Genomic DNA, 16,829 nt, shown 5'->3' with positions numbered 1-16,829 from the left:
CAATCGCACGCCAACCAAATTGATGCCAATGGTAGACTAGGGAAAGGTGGCAAGGTGGAAGAGTGGAGATCAATCTCCGCCACATCCTTCTTTGGGAGACGGCCGCACTGCCTTGCTGTGTGTGTGTGTTGTGTGTGTTAATCTCAGCCCGCTGTCTAAGATTGATTTGGTCTTCTTTCAATTCCGCTCGCATCTCCTCCGGCGCTGAATCGTTTCGGGCGTTCTTTTGTGTGCGTTTGTGTTTCGGAAACGCATCGTGTTTCTAATCAATTTTCAGACTGACACTCATTTAGTGGCGGTGTCCTCCAATGTCACTGCGTATGCGATGCGTCCCTGGTGTCGCTTCCCGTTCCTCAGTAATTACCGGCTGCGATCCGGCACGGACCCGAGCAGATACGGTCGTGTATCGGTCGTTTGCATCATTGGCCATCGTTTATGAGAATCGGTGCCCTTCCCTCTAGCGCGCCCCAGCAATGATCGATCGGAAGAAACAAGCGCAACATAAACAGACGGCCGACACCAGGTTCGTTGCTGCACGATTGCACGCAGCTGCAGACCGAAACCGACGGAACCGCGGTCAGCGCGAATGAAGTTCTCACACATATGGCCTTTGGCCGTGATGTGAAGCTGCGATCACGGTGTAGGTTGTTTCTTTATTTTCTCGCTTCCACTACGCTACAGCGGTGGAACCATTCAGCGTCGCCGGAGGGGCACCAACCGAGGCTTGAGCAATCATGCTGCGCCGGCATGTTTGGCGGCATGGTTTCGTGGTTTTTGGGCACAATTATGATCGTTCTGGTGGCGATGGTTCACGCGTTGGTAATTGAAACCTTGTAAAGTGTGGCTGTGTGTGGCTGTGTGTTCGGGGGTAAATGTATCGAAACGATGCTGCCCCTGGCCAGAATGGGGTGGAAAGAGGGCAAGGAAGGAGGGTTCATATGTTTTCCGCCGATTTTTTGCTCTCCCTCGGTCGCTACCGACGCCGGGTAAGGTAAGTGGGTAAATCTAACGCGTGCAAAAAGTTAACGAACCGCATGAAATCGTCAAAACCGATTTTCGTTTTTGCTGGTTCATTTAGCGGCGATCAATTATGCCTTCGTTAGGTGATGAAGATATCACGGATCGGTTGCGGCGTCGATGAAAAGGGAAGATTAATTTAAAGGTTACCGATACGTCAATACCAAATGCCCGGGATTATAAATCACACACTTTATTTCACAGGGAGTAAAATGAAGATGTATAATTTATATTGGTTTGTTAAATAAGCGGCAATTAGAAAGATCAGACTACCTAGTTTTAATTGTTTCGGGTTTAGTTTTTACCTCTTTTTAAATAGCAATAACCATAACAATTGCTTATGATTTGGTTGTTATGAAAGGATGAAATACTTAATATTGATAGTTGTAAAATGCACCTCGAAATATTATTCTTACTCAGAATCAAAACAGAGAATTCAATTTTCACTACTATCACAAATGTTGCTTTGAAACTTTGATGCAAAAATTACTACATAATCAAATTCTATAGCATAACTTGCGAATTAGGCAATTGAAGGATACTAATAGTCTCAGTCTTAGTTGTTTCAAGGGGGTAAAACAAATAATAACAATTATTGATGCTGTTCTTGTTGTGCTACATGATTCACATGCTTCTACTTGGGAATATTCAATTGTAGCTCCACTCAAATTTTTTTTTGTTTTTTTTTTTTTTTTTAATATATTTATTTGCGTGTACAGATTAATTTCTATTTACTAGTGTGGATATTTACAACAAAAAAAAAACTTTACATTTACAAAAGTAGTGCACACTTAAGGACGACTAAATCTATCTCAACATCGTTGTTTTCAACGATGTGGAAAATGTAGTTAGCAAACAACCTAAGAATAAATATACGTATTCCCAGACTAACTCCTGCTAGTTCTGGAAATCGCAGACTATTGAACAAATCGAGTCAATTGCTTGAACACGAACTACACTCTTGATCACGCGAGGCGCAAGTCCCCCGTGACCACCAAATATTCTTGCATGATTTGGTATGCTCTAGACAAATTTCGGCTTCTAATGCGAACCTCAAGAATCTAAAATGGGACCAGCGATGATTTTCAATTAGTATCTTATTATCAAAGCGATATTTTATTGGTAATTAGCTAAAGATAATGTCAAAATAGTCCTCAGCCTCGTTATTTGCGAAGCAATGAGGCCTGCGAACTGAAAAGATTCGAGATCCCTGCTTCAGATATACCGTTGATTTACACTGTTTTCGAATTCTTGAAGTTGAAGTTCTCTGGAGTACTTGATGTTGAATTTGTCAGTCTTTAAAATATTGTTTAAAAATAATGATTGTAATTTCCTTCAAGTTCTATCTCAATTTTAGAACTAAAGTTATTTCATGTGATACTTTTTTAAGGCTCTCTCTTCTCCAGTCGGCGATCCGCATCATAAACCAGCGGCATATAACGGCTGCTGGTAGAGTTCTATGTAAAATACAAATCGATGAGGACTGACTCAGAATGTGCAAATTTTCAACAAAACCGGAAAAGGTCGCCCTTTGGGTAGCAAAGAGGATGTATGCGGATCACGAGCTGTATTTGGTGCCCAAACAAATCCAAAGTCTAGTTCAGCACTGATGAAAAGTTTGTACAGTTAAATGTAAATGGTTCAGTTGCAAATGCTTTTGAGAGATGATTAAGAGGATCTGTTCAAATCTGTTTAAATCTGTTCAATACTGCAGTACTAGATTTTATTGAATAGTGTTTAATGTCATAGTCAAACAATAAGTCCAACGGTTGTGTTTATTGACATTTTCGGTTTAAATGATAACAAATAACTCATAACTCATAACAAATGATTGTTTCGTTTACCAAATTTTGTTTATTAATTATATCATATTCACATGAGCTTCTCACTAAGTTTACACTGTTTTGTTCGTATTACAAATAAAAAAATAAAAAAGATTGATGGTCGAATAAGATTTTATAGGTTTTTTTTTACCAAAGACCTAATGAAATACCAACTATAATATTTTAAAACAATTCAAAAATGTAGAGCATGATTGATATACTCAACTTGCAATAAAAGAGATTCATAAAATGAACGAACTACTTCTCCCGACTTGCATAAATAAAGTATTGTAGAGATACATGTTACAAAAACCTAGCAAATTACACATTCCACAACTAGTATTATAAATGTATTTCCATAAGATACACTATGCACTCCAATTATCGCAATCTTAGCTTCATTAACAAACTTTCAATGGTTCCAAACATTCTCAACGAAACAAGAATAAGCACTTCACATAGATTGGTTCAAAACACTTAAAAAACACACCATTTACACAACTCCGCCACCGATCGATCGATCCTTCCGTGCAGCCAAACGGTTCAGAATGAAGTATGCGCTCGCGGTGGTACGTAAACATTCATGCTTCACGCTCAAACCCCGAAAGACCCTGGGTGAGCAAAACCGAGCACAACCAAGCGGGCCAGGAAAACGGGTGAGATGCGATAGAGAAGAAATCTTCCACCTCGTGCACGATCTTGTGCGCGATCAGCAGGCGTTCCACAAGCCAAGTAGTGGTGGGGCACCGAACGACCGAAGCAACTGTTCTACCCGCTGCCACCCGAGCTCCCAGCAAAGCTCGACACCACGCTCCCTCCCCAAGCAGGATCGCTCGATCCAAAGTGTCCTACACTCATTACTCTCACTTTTAATCGCGTACCGCGCGCTGTGTCTCTACGTCTTTGGGTCAAACGTTTGAATGGGGGAGCTTCTCGTACTCTTTCGCTCACTCTCTCTCTCTCACACACACACGCACACAGCGGATTTCATCCCTTACACTACCGCTTAACACTCCCTTCCACTGCACGCCACACTTTCGCTTTCGATCTCACTCTCGCTTTCTTGCGTAGAACGGTGCGCCACTGCGCAGCTCGGCCGGGCTCCTTCGGGGCGGCTTTTGGAACTTTTCAATGAAAACTTGTAGCGGGTAGAGTTCCTTTTTCGCGCACCCGAGGCTCCCTTCCCCTCGCGTACAGCCCGGACAAACACAGCCCCTTGAGCCGCGTCCGCGAACTCGTGGGAGTGTGTTTGGAATTAGTGTTTGCCCAATGGAACCTCTCCCTCTCTCGCTCGATCGCTCCCTCCTACATGGTAGATCCCCTTCCCGTATGCAATTTCTAGCAGCAGCGGTAGGTTATGTTTTCCACAGCGGTGGGGTAGGAGAGCAGCAGCCTCCCGCTGGCTGTCTGACATGCGACACGTTTCGGTTCGAAAGAAGAAAGAAAAAACAACACCCGAGCGAGGTTCGTCGTCTGCGCCTCCACGCGCCGTGTCCTTACTGGCAGCGGCACGAACCATTCTAGGCGCTGCATGGGCTGAATTTCGGTATAAAAGACGTTTTGGCCATAGCAGTCAGCATCAGTTCAGTTTTGGTTCTCACTGAAGTGTCACAACAAGTACAAGCGGTACAGACACATCGTTCCCATTTCATCTTCAGCACAGTACAGTTGCAGTAAACAACAAACTCATCTCACCATGAAGGTACGGGAATCGTGCACAGCATTAAGATAAGTGTGGAATAAAGTGAATATTTCGCATTAAGAATAACTCAAAAAAGCCAAAAGTGATTCGGTGTCCCTAAAATGGCATTCTAGTCCATAGTATTGTGATTCTTGATCGATGAGAACATGCAGTAGTAGTGTTTGGAATGTTTTTGACTAAGAACAGCTCGTGCAAAAAAAAAAAAAATACAAAATGTGTTCCGTGCAGTTGATAAGATGCTAAAACGCTTCCTCCTTTGTTTTTCCATTGTAGTGCTTCGTTGCCATTGCTCTGCTCGCCGTCGCCGTCAGTGCGTCGCCGGTTGAATACGGCCACTATGCTCCCCACGCCCTGGTCCACGCCCCGGTGGCCGTCCATGCTCCGGTGCTGAAGCACGTCGTTGCCGAGCCTGTTGTAAGTATTGGATCGCACCTCAAAGTTGCTTCCACAAAAAAGCAAACGCCCCCGGGATGATACAGCTTACTGATGTGTCCCTTGTGTGTTCCTTGTGTGTGCACCCGTAGGCCTACCCGAAATACTCGTTCAACTATGGCATCAAGGACCCGCATACCGGTGACATCAAGTCGCAGGCCGAGGAGCGCGACGGAGATGTCGTCAAGGGCCAGTACTCGCTGGTTGAGCCCGACGGTTCGGTCCGCACCGTCGACTACACCGCCGACGACCACAACGGATTCAACGCCGTCGTCCACAAGTCTGCCCCGGCCGTCCAGAAGGTCATCGCCGCCCCGGTTGCCCACTACGCTCCGGCCCCCGTCCTGAGCCACTACGTGCACTAAAGTGATACCGCGTCAACACCTCCTCAACGCCAATTTATCCACTTCTGCTAGTAATCGTAGTCATATAAACATAAACACTATCTCTCTGTCTCACGCTCTATCATACACATACTGTTTCCGCGTAGAACGAAGACCAAACGAAGCAATGTTTTGCGAACGGAAGGATGTAGCGTAGCGACTCACCCAGCTGTCCTAGCGCCTACTAAAGGACGAAAAGCCCAAGCCCAATCTAAGCAAAGACGTACAATCGAGCATTTCGTTCGATGCTTGCGAACACCTGTGTGGAACCATCAGTGGATTTAAATGAGCGCTTTCGGATTTGCTTTTGTTTGCGCAATGCGCAACAGGCGGTTGCGACGCCACTGGTTGTCGTCGTGGTGACTTTGCGTCACTGGCGCCTAGATCGCTGCAATCGGTTTCGCACGCCGCTGTAGTGAAGCTTTTTTTGTAAGCTTGCTGCCACTGTCGGAGCCGAAGCGAATGGGTCAGCCCATCCCCTCTTCATCAATATTCCTTCCCTTCGGGAGCTTCTTTACAGCTCGTTTTTGGTCTTGCCGGTTGTAGCACCACTCATGGTGGTAGCCGACATTTCTAATGATCTTCTAGCCTCATCCTCCCTCACCTGGGTACGGGGATCTTACAATGTAGCCAGCCCCTTCCCAAGGATGTGTTGATATTGTGTGTACACTAACGCACACACACACACACACTCTATCTCTCTGTGATCTGTTACCGCTACTGTTACTTACTTTACTTACTTTACTACTACCATCGTTACTACTTGCTATTTGCTGCACAATGCACTGGCAGGGCACCGATCCTGCTGGTAGTCAGGCGCTTTCCTCCAAGCAGCGTTGGCAGCGAAATGCACGAAAATCGTGCTACCTCCTTCCGCTCCGATCCGAGCCCCTGAGCGCCAATGAGGACGGGGGTGCCGATGGACGGAGAAAAGGGTGTGCAGAGCCAAAAAAATGCAAAACACAACAACGAAACGAAGCAATCATTGACATCCATGTGAAACCAGTTGCAAGTATCAACACTGTAAATAATGAATAAAAACCATCAATGTTTTTTATATAAAAAAAATCTTTTTTGATATTCATCATCATCCCAACTGAAAGTTATGAAAGAACTAAAGCCTAGTAAATGATAATAAATGAAATAAAGTTGCTTAATTAAGTAGTTATATATGACATAACATGTTCCATGTTCTAAAAGATCAGTAGAATCAGTTACTGGTTCGTAGTAGGTTTCTGGAGCATGGCAGGTTCGAGATTCATTCTAAGCCTGCTAAAAATACAGATATAGTGTTTTCACCAAAAGTAATAGTAGTAGGACTGGCATGGGTAGCATTTCCATAAAACGTATTGGTTTGTAGTTAGCTTCCGAAACGGTATGGATTCTGGATTACTTCAAAGCTTGGTATAAGTTGAGGATAATTTCGAGGCAGTGGCAGATTAACAGGAGTGGAGGCCCTAAGCGGTCGCAAGAATGTGGGCCTTTCTGGAGAGGCGAGTGAGAAGTTGTTTGATGAATTTTACACTAGAGAAGATTTGAGAAGCAAAATTTCTTGTAACCGGGGGCTAGGTCCCTTTTTTCAGAGACTCCTCGAATCTTCTGGATCTCACGTGGCCGCTTAGTTTGCGTAGTGCTTAATCCGGCCCTGTTTCATCGACTGGTACCGATTCTTGATCAGTACCATGGTCAGTACGGGTTCAGTATTAGTTCTAAAAACGCAATGGATTACGGATCGGTTCTAGAATCCATAAAGAGTTACAGAAGCGGTATTGGCAGGAAATTTTTGCCAGAAACCATACTTTCTGCACAAATTTCAGGGATGATTTCGAATGATGATCTTTTTCAGGGTCGGTGAAAATTCTGAACCAATTTCAAGCATCTGATTGGGTTCGAGATCTATCCTATAAACAATATGGACTGAATCGGAATCAATTAGAGAATCAGTAGAAGAACTGGATCAGCACTAGGTCCTGTGTGGATTCAGGATCAATTCTAGTGTCATTATTAGTTCTGGATTTCTTACAAATCGAGTATGGTTTCATTTCATTATTGCCAAGATCAGTATGAGATCGGAAGAAGTTTGAGAACCAATAAAAAATAAGATCAAGAGCTGATTTAGATTCAGGATCTGTTATGGATGGATGGGTGCATTAGCATTTCACATGGATGTACTGACTGTTCACCCCCCGATACGCAGTGAGTCCTAGTCCTAGTGAGAACCTGACTGACCTCGAAACTGACCTGAAACTGACCTCGACAGACTACCGTTGTAGTGTCAAATAATAATCGATATCGACAAATAATCCTTAAGACATAGATATTTACCTAGGAACAAAACAGATGAGATAAATACTACGAAGATGAAAGACGCTTTTTTCTGGTAAGATCATAAAAGACACAACTTTAAGAACCACGTTATCATTAATCATACCATTTTTTTGCAACCTTGAAAACGTTTTTGGAGAAAGTTAAACCCTACCTTTGCGGTCGGTCCCTCCGTTAAACCAAAAATAGCGAAAGTGCCACCAAACAAGGCGAGATATTGCCCTATTTCGGTTCATTTGTTCCTTCAACATCAGGTTCCGCGAGCAAACCGCAGAAGCCACTACCGCACCTTTTGACCGGCCTTTTGTACCGATAGCCGAGAATTAGCTATGAATCATTTGCCTAGATGAAAGTTATCTCACCCAGGGCGCAGATACCGTAAGATCATAACATTTGTCCCAGATTTTGACTGTGGCTAAAAATTTAAGTAGCGAATCCAGGAAGCGGGAGAGTTTAATTGCACTGAAAACAATAATGCCAGCATTGTATGGGTTTCGCTACATCCCAACAGGACCATAAATAAATGCTGTGCTCATTTTTACACCCGATGACTCACCGGTTCGGAGCTTCATAAAGTAAAGTAAGCTCTACTCCACGAGGTGAAACGTTGTCACAAATTTCCTCCTATTAATTTCGCACTAAATCTTTTAACCGCTTAGCGGACTCATCACTTAGCATTGTTCTACCCCGTGGTGCCTGAGGACGGGCGAAGAAAAGGCACACGCATCGTTTACATTTGTCATACTGTCGCTTAAAGCGGTACCGGCTGTGAAGACGGACCCGGACTGGCCGGCATCTTTTCAGCTTCCGAAATTGGAGGGAACACTGCACTGCAGTTGCAGCGCCGGCCGTGTGTACGGGGCACACGTGATGACCGAACGCCAACCACCCACTTGGTATTGGTTTCATTACTGCGGTGAGAAATGAAGCCATAAACGCGGGAGAAGTATGGATAAAATGATTCCAGCCTAGCGCCACTCCCGTGGGAACGAAGTGCTTCATTCTTACTTATTATTAAAATTTCCTTAAAATGACATAACCCGTGCTAGATGGCTGATTTGAATGGGTTTATCATGCTGCAGAATTTTTCGGGTAAAGTAATAAAACCATTTTACGATTAACTTGATCCCCTCGGTCACATAACTATAAAACGCTCTGGCCGGTAAGCAAAGATTACAAACCTTTAGCCTTCTGGCACGTCGTTATCGAGCCGCATTTAACGGAATGTTCTCACAACTGTCCGTCAAGTCAGCCATTATTTTGCGCACTTTTTTTGTGGCACTCTTGGCAGAAAGTTTTGCAATTTGTTAGGTGCGATTTGTTGTTTCAACTGACCACCGGGATGGTGGATCTGTAGAGAATGCTTTCCTTTGATCACACCTTTCTGAAGTAAAAAGGGGGGACTTTAAAGTGGGAAGAAAGCACACAACAAGGGTTGTACGCGCGGGAAAAAAGCTCGCTTTCGCTCGTATGAATTGACGCTTGCTGCTAAACCGACGCACAATAGCAGACTGGGCACGGTGACATGTGTGTCTGTGTGTCTGGCCTGGGGAGTTGTTTGAAGCGGTTGACGAGTTGCCCAAATTTTTTTTTATAAATACACACACCAACCGTTTGGCACAGATCAGTGTAGCCGAGGGCGATCATCCGACAGGAACTAGCTGCTTCCGCTAGCACGGAAGTGGGTTGTGGCCGTAGTGTTGTTTCGCACGTGAAACTGGATTGGGTGGTGGAAACAATTGGTTTACATTTTGAAGTGTTGTGGTACAAACTGTGTTGCTGAGTGCTGCGCGTAAAGTGGACATCGTTTAACTCGGGTTGTTTCTGATAGCTGGAGGGAAAAGAACAAATTCGATAGCATGATGCGGTGGAAATGTCAGGTGAGTCGTGGTGATGTTTTGATAATTGGTGTGTAGTTTTTGTTGAGATACAATTGTTAAAAATAACCAGATAATGATGCAAACTTCGTGTACAGTAATTGTGAGTGATGGGCAAAAAAAGTGTGATGTTTTAACTTTAGTTTCGATTTGACAAAAAAAAACTCTTCTGAACTCATGGTTTTCCAATACGGTTAAATGTGTTCTTTTTAAGATACACGGTGCCAAGTTGATAGTATGATTCATTCACATAAAACGAAATATCTTGTTGTAACAGCTATCCACATATTTTCTTTTTTAGAAGTATGAGAGCTAAAACAACCCGTTAAAAATGAAAATAACCCTGATTTTTTTTCTGCATACATATGTTATGCAAAACGGCTACCTGTTACATGTTTTTGTACGAGTCAGCAGTAGTTGGAACTGAAATAAACCTTTAACTTTCATCGTAAATCAAAAAATGATAAATATTAAGTTGTGTATGATCCTTTCAGCTACCAACTCATAAAGTTGATGATCATTGGTAGCAGAATGTGATACATGGGCATTAGATAGATAGCGCTTTGACCATTCAAAAAGAATAAATTAGAGATAACAATAATCTAACGTGGTGAACATTGAATCCTATTGGCTTTGCGATAAGCGAACATAAAACAGATTCCTATAGAAAGCGACGAGTTGAGAAAAAAATCACATTTCCTAGGCTTTCCGGATTGTTTGAAATCTGGAATGATGTGAGCTGCTCTAAGTCGAATATAATAGCGGATTAGAGCATCTTAATGAGCGTGGCAAATTGCAATATGATCGGCTTTACTCGAACCCGGCGAAAGATGATGATGTTCCTCTCTTTCCCTTTCTTGTCAAGAAGTTTGGTTCTAGACGAAGCGAGAAGCCGGACAAACATTATCTCCCATAGACGGCACTTCAAGTGGATGGAACCATTTTTGGACACTGGCCTATATTTAGCTTCCTAGAACAGGTTTGCTTTACTACAGAGCCAACAGCGATCAGCGCTGGGCCGTAATGAACCACCAAACGGAATGTCACAAACGCCCAGCTTGATCACGCTCACTTCCTTCCACTTTGGCAGTTCGTTGACCTTACCACCACGGATCTGTCAGTTGGCCGACGAAACGATTACGGTACGAAATTTAATTAAGAAGTTGAACAATCAACGTCTTGCGAAGGTGGTGGAGCATACAATGAACTGTTGGGACGCACACGGGACATTCATTGCCGGGTGCAGTTGCAGAACCCTGCTGTGAAAGTGTTCCCGGGAATGGGTGTGTGATTCTAACAGTTGCATGTGAACGTCCTGGGATTTGGATGTTTTTTGTGTCTGTTGTTGTTGTTGATGTTGTTTTGTCTTCATTCCTGTCCAACGATCCCTAAAAGCAGATGCCGCTAAAGCCGCGGGAGTGCCTTGGGGGGTGTGAGAAAAGAGACATACTGAACGACACTGCCCTGTCGGGTCACTGAGTGCGTGTGTGTGTGTGCATACTGTGGGTGGATTGAGTAGAACGGGAATTGGATTCGGTGGTACCGGCAGCATCCTACACGCGACCGCGATCACTTGAGAGGCAGATGAGATGTTTGCAAATTGACTTCCAAGTGGTTTTTGATGCCTTTTCTTGCTTGCTTTTTTTGTTGTTGCTGTGCCGTTGTGTGTTACTTCCTCGACTGGGCCGACGAGTGCACTCTGCATCAGATCATCAGATCAGAGTGGCAGATCAAGCGATACTTTAATTGGAATATGATGCCGGTGTCATCAATTGCGGGAAATTTACGATCTCGTAAAGCGCCTGGGACAGTTGCTCAATTAATCAGCCGCGGGGAAGAAAAAGTTTCGTGAAAGGACCAACTCTCTATCGACATCAAAAAATGCGCTCAAATTTAGTTCAATCTCCTTTTCATGCACAAGTATCATGAAAGAAATATAAAAAAACGTGTAAGAAAACGGCGGGATTAATGGGATATTTCAAACACAACATTTTATAATGAATGGATCTGCGTGTTGGAAATGAACTTGTTCATGATTTGTTGATATTGTCATCAATCGTGTATCGATATGGGGTTATAGAATGTATTAATACTTTTAACAGCATGACATCATCTAAACGACAGCAATAATAATAACACTTAATTTTTATTTAGTTCTTTCATGATCATTCATAATCCAAACGGAAAATACAGTGCATGTGGTGTGATTTGTTTAATGGCAAGAATGAAATATGGGGCAGGTTCTTACGGAGAAAAAGCACTGTTTAAGCGATGTTCAATATAGTTTTTGTTTTTATTTGACAAGAGGAGTACGTCCCAATAAATAAATTTTGAAAATATTCATGGCAAATATCATTTTTAAGTTTCAGATGGTGATGCTAAACATATCAATCGAATTATTTAAGCAAAAATAACCCTATAAAAACCTCCGATGTAATCTAGAAACTTATCATTTCATTTCTGTCTTTATTGCCTACCTTCCAGGCGCTGTTTCTGGTCTCGCTATGCGCCTGCGCTTATGCAATCGACGATGCTCCGCTCAAAGAACGGCAACGGACGGCGAAGCTTATACGCAACTACCCTGATTACGGACCCATCACACAGCGCGTTCAGACGTTAGACAGTCCCATGTACAACTTTATCGATCCTTATGGTAAGTTTAGAGATTATATCGCACATTTTCAATGAGAAAAGAGACCCAATCCTTCCGTTCCGCCACAGGTCCCGGCACGTATGCATTCGGGTACGAGATCGAGGATCCACAGACCGGTAACGTACAGTTCCGCGACGAAGAGAAGCTGAAAAACGGCACCGTGCGTGGTTCGTACGGCTACATGCAACCGGACGGCTCGGTAATAATCACTAGCTTCGTGGCGGACGAAGGTGGCTACCGGGCAAAGACGGAGATCAGGCGAGCGAACGGGCAAACGGTTGCCTCCTTCCCAGCGCCAGCACCTTCGTCGGCCCCCGGCTCCCAGGATCGCTACTTTCCCGCGTACGATCAGCAGGCGAGTACGATCAATCCGGCCATTGCAGCGGCACTGCAGCAACAGCAGCACATCAACCTGAACCCAACGTACAATCCGATCCTCGATCCGGGCGTTATCGATCCTCAGTATGCGGCCGCCATTGTGGGACACATACGCGACCAGCAGTACAGCCCCGGCCAAGGTTTAGTACAGTACCCGTACGGTATTCCTACTGCACCGTTTCCCAACCATCCGCAGCACCATCCACAGCACTTGCAGCAGGCAGCACCACCCCTGTACGATGCACCACCGAACGTGTTCTCGAACTTTATCGGCCAGCTGCCGGCCAGCTTCAATCCGTACAATCTGTACCAAAACTTGCAGTCCTCCTTTCCGCAGGTACTACCCCAGCAGAACCCGCTGGATCAGCTAGCCAATAGCATTCAGGGTGGCTTCCAGCAGCAGCCACAGCAAGGACTGGGCAATGGTTTCGGGAACTTCTTCGCCGATGCCCAGAATTCCTTCCAACAGTTTGTTCCACAAGGTGGGTTCGGCAGCTGGATTGGACAGAACCGGGTACCGCTTGCCACAGGTCCAGGTCAGCAACAGTTCCCGGTGGGAGGATATGGATACCACCAGCAGCAGCAGCAGCAGCAACAGATCGCTCACCAGCAGATCCTTTCCTCGAACCGTCCAACGAACGTGCTGGGCGATATGCCAGTGACCGGTCCCGGTACGATGGGCTCGATGCTGATGAACGGTCAGTACGTGCCGACTACGAGACGCCGCAAGCTGACCGGTACGACGAAGAAGCGCAACAAGCTCAAGACGCGCGACGGTATGGATTGGTTCGACGATTTCCTGGAGAACCGCAAGCGGCAGGTTATGTACAGTGCGGGCACGGCAACGACACCGGAAACGGTCACTGAGATGACGTTGAGCGAAGGTCCCGAAAGCCGTTAATACGGGTCGGGATGCGAAAGGTTTGCTTTTAGTTAAGTATTTATTGACTAACTATTTATTGCAGTAAGAAGCCAAATCGAAAACCACTTGTACTGTGCAAGATTGTGAACGAAGGAGAATGTAATTTATTTAATTGAACTCTAATCGATAACTTACCTCAGGACAGCATCAGAAATGAAAGGAAAATTCCAAACCTTCAAAAAAGTTTTTGTACTTTTGTCAACATGAATAAACATTTATTTTACTAGATTGGTTGTTTTTTTCTTTTTTTTTTTTTTGGGTACGATTTCTACCATTCTGGAACGTTTGACATACCTGTGTGGGTGTGTGTCTTCTATGTGTTCGCATTTTTGCTTCTACTGGGAGTTGAGCTTTTAAAATTGACCGTTTTTTTCTTCTCTAATTTGCATGTCATAGGTTTGTGTATATATCAGTGCAGCTTTTGCTTGTATGGGAGGGAAAGTTATTTAACTTTTTTTTGTTTGTTTTAGCAATTCATTCGTTCGTTTACTTCAACGCTGATTTCCTTCGTTTTTGGCTTCAATGCTGTAGAATAGTACTAAATTTTTGGGATGCATTAATTTAGCTTACTAAAAAACCATATACACCGAACCGCTGCTAACTGAATTCCGTGCGTCACTGTAACCCATGAAGGTGAGCACACATGCGGGTGTACTTTTTGTTTTTTTTTTTTGTTTAAACATTTTCTTTTTAAAGAACTTTTTACTACTAATTTACCAACAACATTTGCACTACACGAGTCCGTGGATGGGTGGATTTGCCTAATGGTCTTGCGGAAGTAGTTTGCAGATTACAATTGCAATAAAGGTAAAATTTTAGTTTATTTATCTTTGTGTTGTAACTTTGTCTCTCTCTCTCTCTCTCTCGCTTTCGCTTTCAAAAATCAGTCAATTATTTTTTCATCTAATACCGCTGCAATGCGTTACACGTGCGAACATTTCCTTCCCCTTTCTTCACACTGCACTACTGGACCATCTTCTCGTCTACTGCTGTCCCGTTTTCTTTGCACACGCTTGTTCAATGCTTCCTTTTTTTGTTATAATCTAAAAACCACTACACCACTGCGACAATGCGACAAATTGTTCTAGGATAAGGGTTTGATTGCTTACTTTAAGTTTAAAATTTGTCATACTGTTTGTAGTTCAGCCTAACGGTTTGTTTTTGTTATTTGTTTGTTGCTTGTATGATACACCCCCCCCCCCCTTACCGGAAAGGCCTCTGTCCTCTGTGCTCTGGTTTGGGGGTTTTTGGGTTATTTTTTCGCTTAAATTGTCCTAAAACTTTCCAATGAACCAGACTAACTGGGGAGAAACCGACTAAATTCACACCTAAAACTCTGCATGATTTGCTTATGTTTGTTTTGATGTCCCAGCGCCACGCGACGACGCCGAACACAGTTGATTGTAATAGATTGGTGGCACGTGGATAAACGGCTACGGTGCATTGATTTGTCTGCTATCTGTATACAACGGAACAGCTCGCAATGTGTGGGTTGTGTTTTTATTTTGCGGAGCACCAATTGATTTACTTGTTTGATGATGCTTCAGCTTGTTGATTTTATTCGCAACACTCTTACACTCCTGGTTGCTGGCACTCGAAACATTCACTGCCACCAAGCACACTGTCTTTTTCCTTGTTTTGTGGTTTAGCATTGTTGTTTTTTTTTGCCAATTCGTTTTTTAAATCTTTTCAAGAATTATTATATATTATCGCCCTAGAGTGGCGAGATTAAAGTACATCGTTTAGGGTTGATAAATTTCCTTCCTTCCTTCTACTGTCTTCTGCTGTGACCGTTCTCTTTCGTTTTCTTTTGGTTTCGATTGCTAGGGAAATCCTATCGACAAACGTTACGCGTAAATTTCACTACTATACATGCTCGCTTCCCCTCCGCTTCCTCCGATTTGCTCCATGGCCGTGCTCGGATACAGCATTCGACCAGGGGGTAAGGTACAATAAATAGTGCTTGAAGTTTTAGAAAGCAAAAAATAAAACAAAAATACATAAAACAGCTTACTTACAACTACTCATAAAACCGTAACCGCGCTCCTAGGTGGGTGTACTGTGCTGTTCTGACAGATAGTAGTAAAGGGGACGCAGCGACACGGGTCGGCTCGGGTTAAATATTTCTACATCTACAGCGAACGGTCTAGCGTCTTGTGACATATTGTTGTCGACAGACGTACACTACAGTTTAAATTATGATTTGTTTTGTATTATGTACAACCATTTCTACACCACACTGCTTCTATGTTTCGATTTGCTTATAGTGCAATATGCATGCTACTTTCCTACACGGTTTTGGTAAATAAATAACTTAACGAAGTGACGGATTGTTGGCTCATAAATAAAAATAATAATAAAAAAACAAAAAAATGCTCGGTAATGTGTGTGCTCCTCTTCTGGTGGTTGCGTTTCTAAATTTACAGTTAAATATGTACCATTGATAAGTATTTCTTTACATCTTTTCTGTCCCAACACACTCCTCTCGACAAATGTACTTCCCGTTTTTTTGTTCAATTATCTTACTGTTTCTTCTCTCTCTCTCTCTCTCTCTCTCTCTCTCTCTCTCTCTCTTTCTCTTGCATTAACGTTTATTATACTTCCGGTGCTGGTATCTTGCGCTTGCGGATACGACACAGTCACATTCATTTTACTGTGCAACGTTTATTCGACAGATCGTTCGATCGATCCGAATCGATCCTTTTGGTGGGTTTATCTGTAAAAGAAACAAAAAAAAAAAAACAAAATGTATCATTTAAGTTGATGTTACATTTATTATTTTCTTCTCAAAACTAAACGCTGCCCAAGCTAATTACCTTCCAAAGGCGCACGAGCCGCCATGCTGGACGTCGATGTAGAATCCCGTCGTACAGGAGTCCTTCTGCATGTGGCACCAGGAGTGATATGTTCGATTGTTGGTGCCGCACAGCTTCACGTTGTGATCGTAGAAGGGAACATTTTTGGCATCACGGTACAGTTTTCCGTAGCCCTGTAGGTTGAAAGGATGGTGCATAACACTCATTAGAAATGGAACATATTGTTCTTTTTTTTTTTTAAACTTCAATAATGAAGGAAACAATGAAATGAAAACAGGATAGATTGAGAAACAGAAGGGTTACAGGGTTTTCCACGAGTTCTCATAGCCGTGGGACACTTAATGAACTCTTTCTAAGGTGAAATGAACTTAATGTAATGGGAATTGGACTCTATAGCACCCTTGTTGGACAAATCCAATAGGAATTTCCAAGGGTGCCGTAGAGTCCAATTTCCAAAATATGAAGTTCACTTCCAGTAGGAAAGAGTCAAGGAAGCGTCCC

At 43.4% G+C, this 16,829-nt stretch overlaps 3 protein-coding genes across 3 annotated transcripts in view; 2 read left to right on the top strand and 1 right to left on the bottom strand.

The window, feature by feature from the left end:
* The first annotated feature begins 4,407 nt into the window (after positions 1-4,407).
* On the top strand, positions 4,408-6,430 carry LOC120951253 (cuticle protein 8-like). Its single transcript, XM_040369847.2, has 3 exons — positions 4,408-4,542; positions 4,816-4,956; positions 5,067-6,430. The coding sequence occupies exons 1-3, from the start codon at positions 4,537-4,539 to the stop codon at positions 5,337-5,339; spliced, it is 420 nt and encodes a 139-aa protein (XP_040225781.1). The 5' UTR covers positions 4,408-4,536; the 3' UTR covers positions 5,340-6,430.
* A 3,075-nt stretch (positions 6,431-9,505) lies between these two features.
* On the top strand, positions 9,506-13,604 carry LOC120950302 (uncharacterized). The gene is made up of 3 exons (XM_040368236.2): positions 9,506-9,562; positions 12,044-12,212; positions 12,281-13,604. Exons 1-3 carry the CDS (start codon positions 9,542-9,544, stop codon positions 13,489-13,491), a joined length of 1,401 nt encoding a protein of 466 aa, XP_040224170.2. The 5' UTR covers positions 9,506-9,541; the 3' UTR covers positions 13,492-13,604.
* A 1,099-nt stretch (positions 13,605-14,703) lies between these two features.
* The window catches only part of LOC120950301 (uncharacterized), a 70,147-nt gene continuing 68,021 nt past the window's right edge, over positions 14,704-16,829 (bottom strand). Inside the window, exons 8-9 of the mRNA XM_040368234.2 lie at positions 16,329-16,501; positions 14,704-16,228 (exon numbers count right to left, since the gene is read on the bottom strand). Of these exons, the coding sequence (XP_040224168.2) occupies positions 16,225-16,228; positions 16,329-16,501 (177 nt within the window). The 3' untranslated portion in view covers positions 14,704-16,224. The remainder of the gene's footprint in view (positions 16,229-16,328; positions 16,502-16,829) is intronic.

Source organism: Anopheles coluzzii, chromosome 2 (assembly GCF_943734685.1).
Source record: "Anopheles coluzzii chromosome 2, AcolN3, whole genome shotgun sequence".
Classification (NCBI taxonomy): Eukaryota; Metazoa; Arthropoda; class Insecta; order Diptera; family Culicidae; genus Anopheles; species Anopheles coluzzii.
The sequence above is the reverse complement of the archived record's forward strand: the minus strand, read 5'-3'. Positions and strand labels throughout refer to the sequence as shown.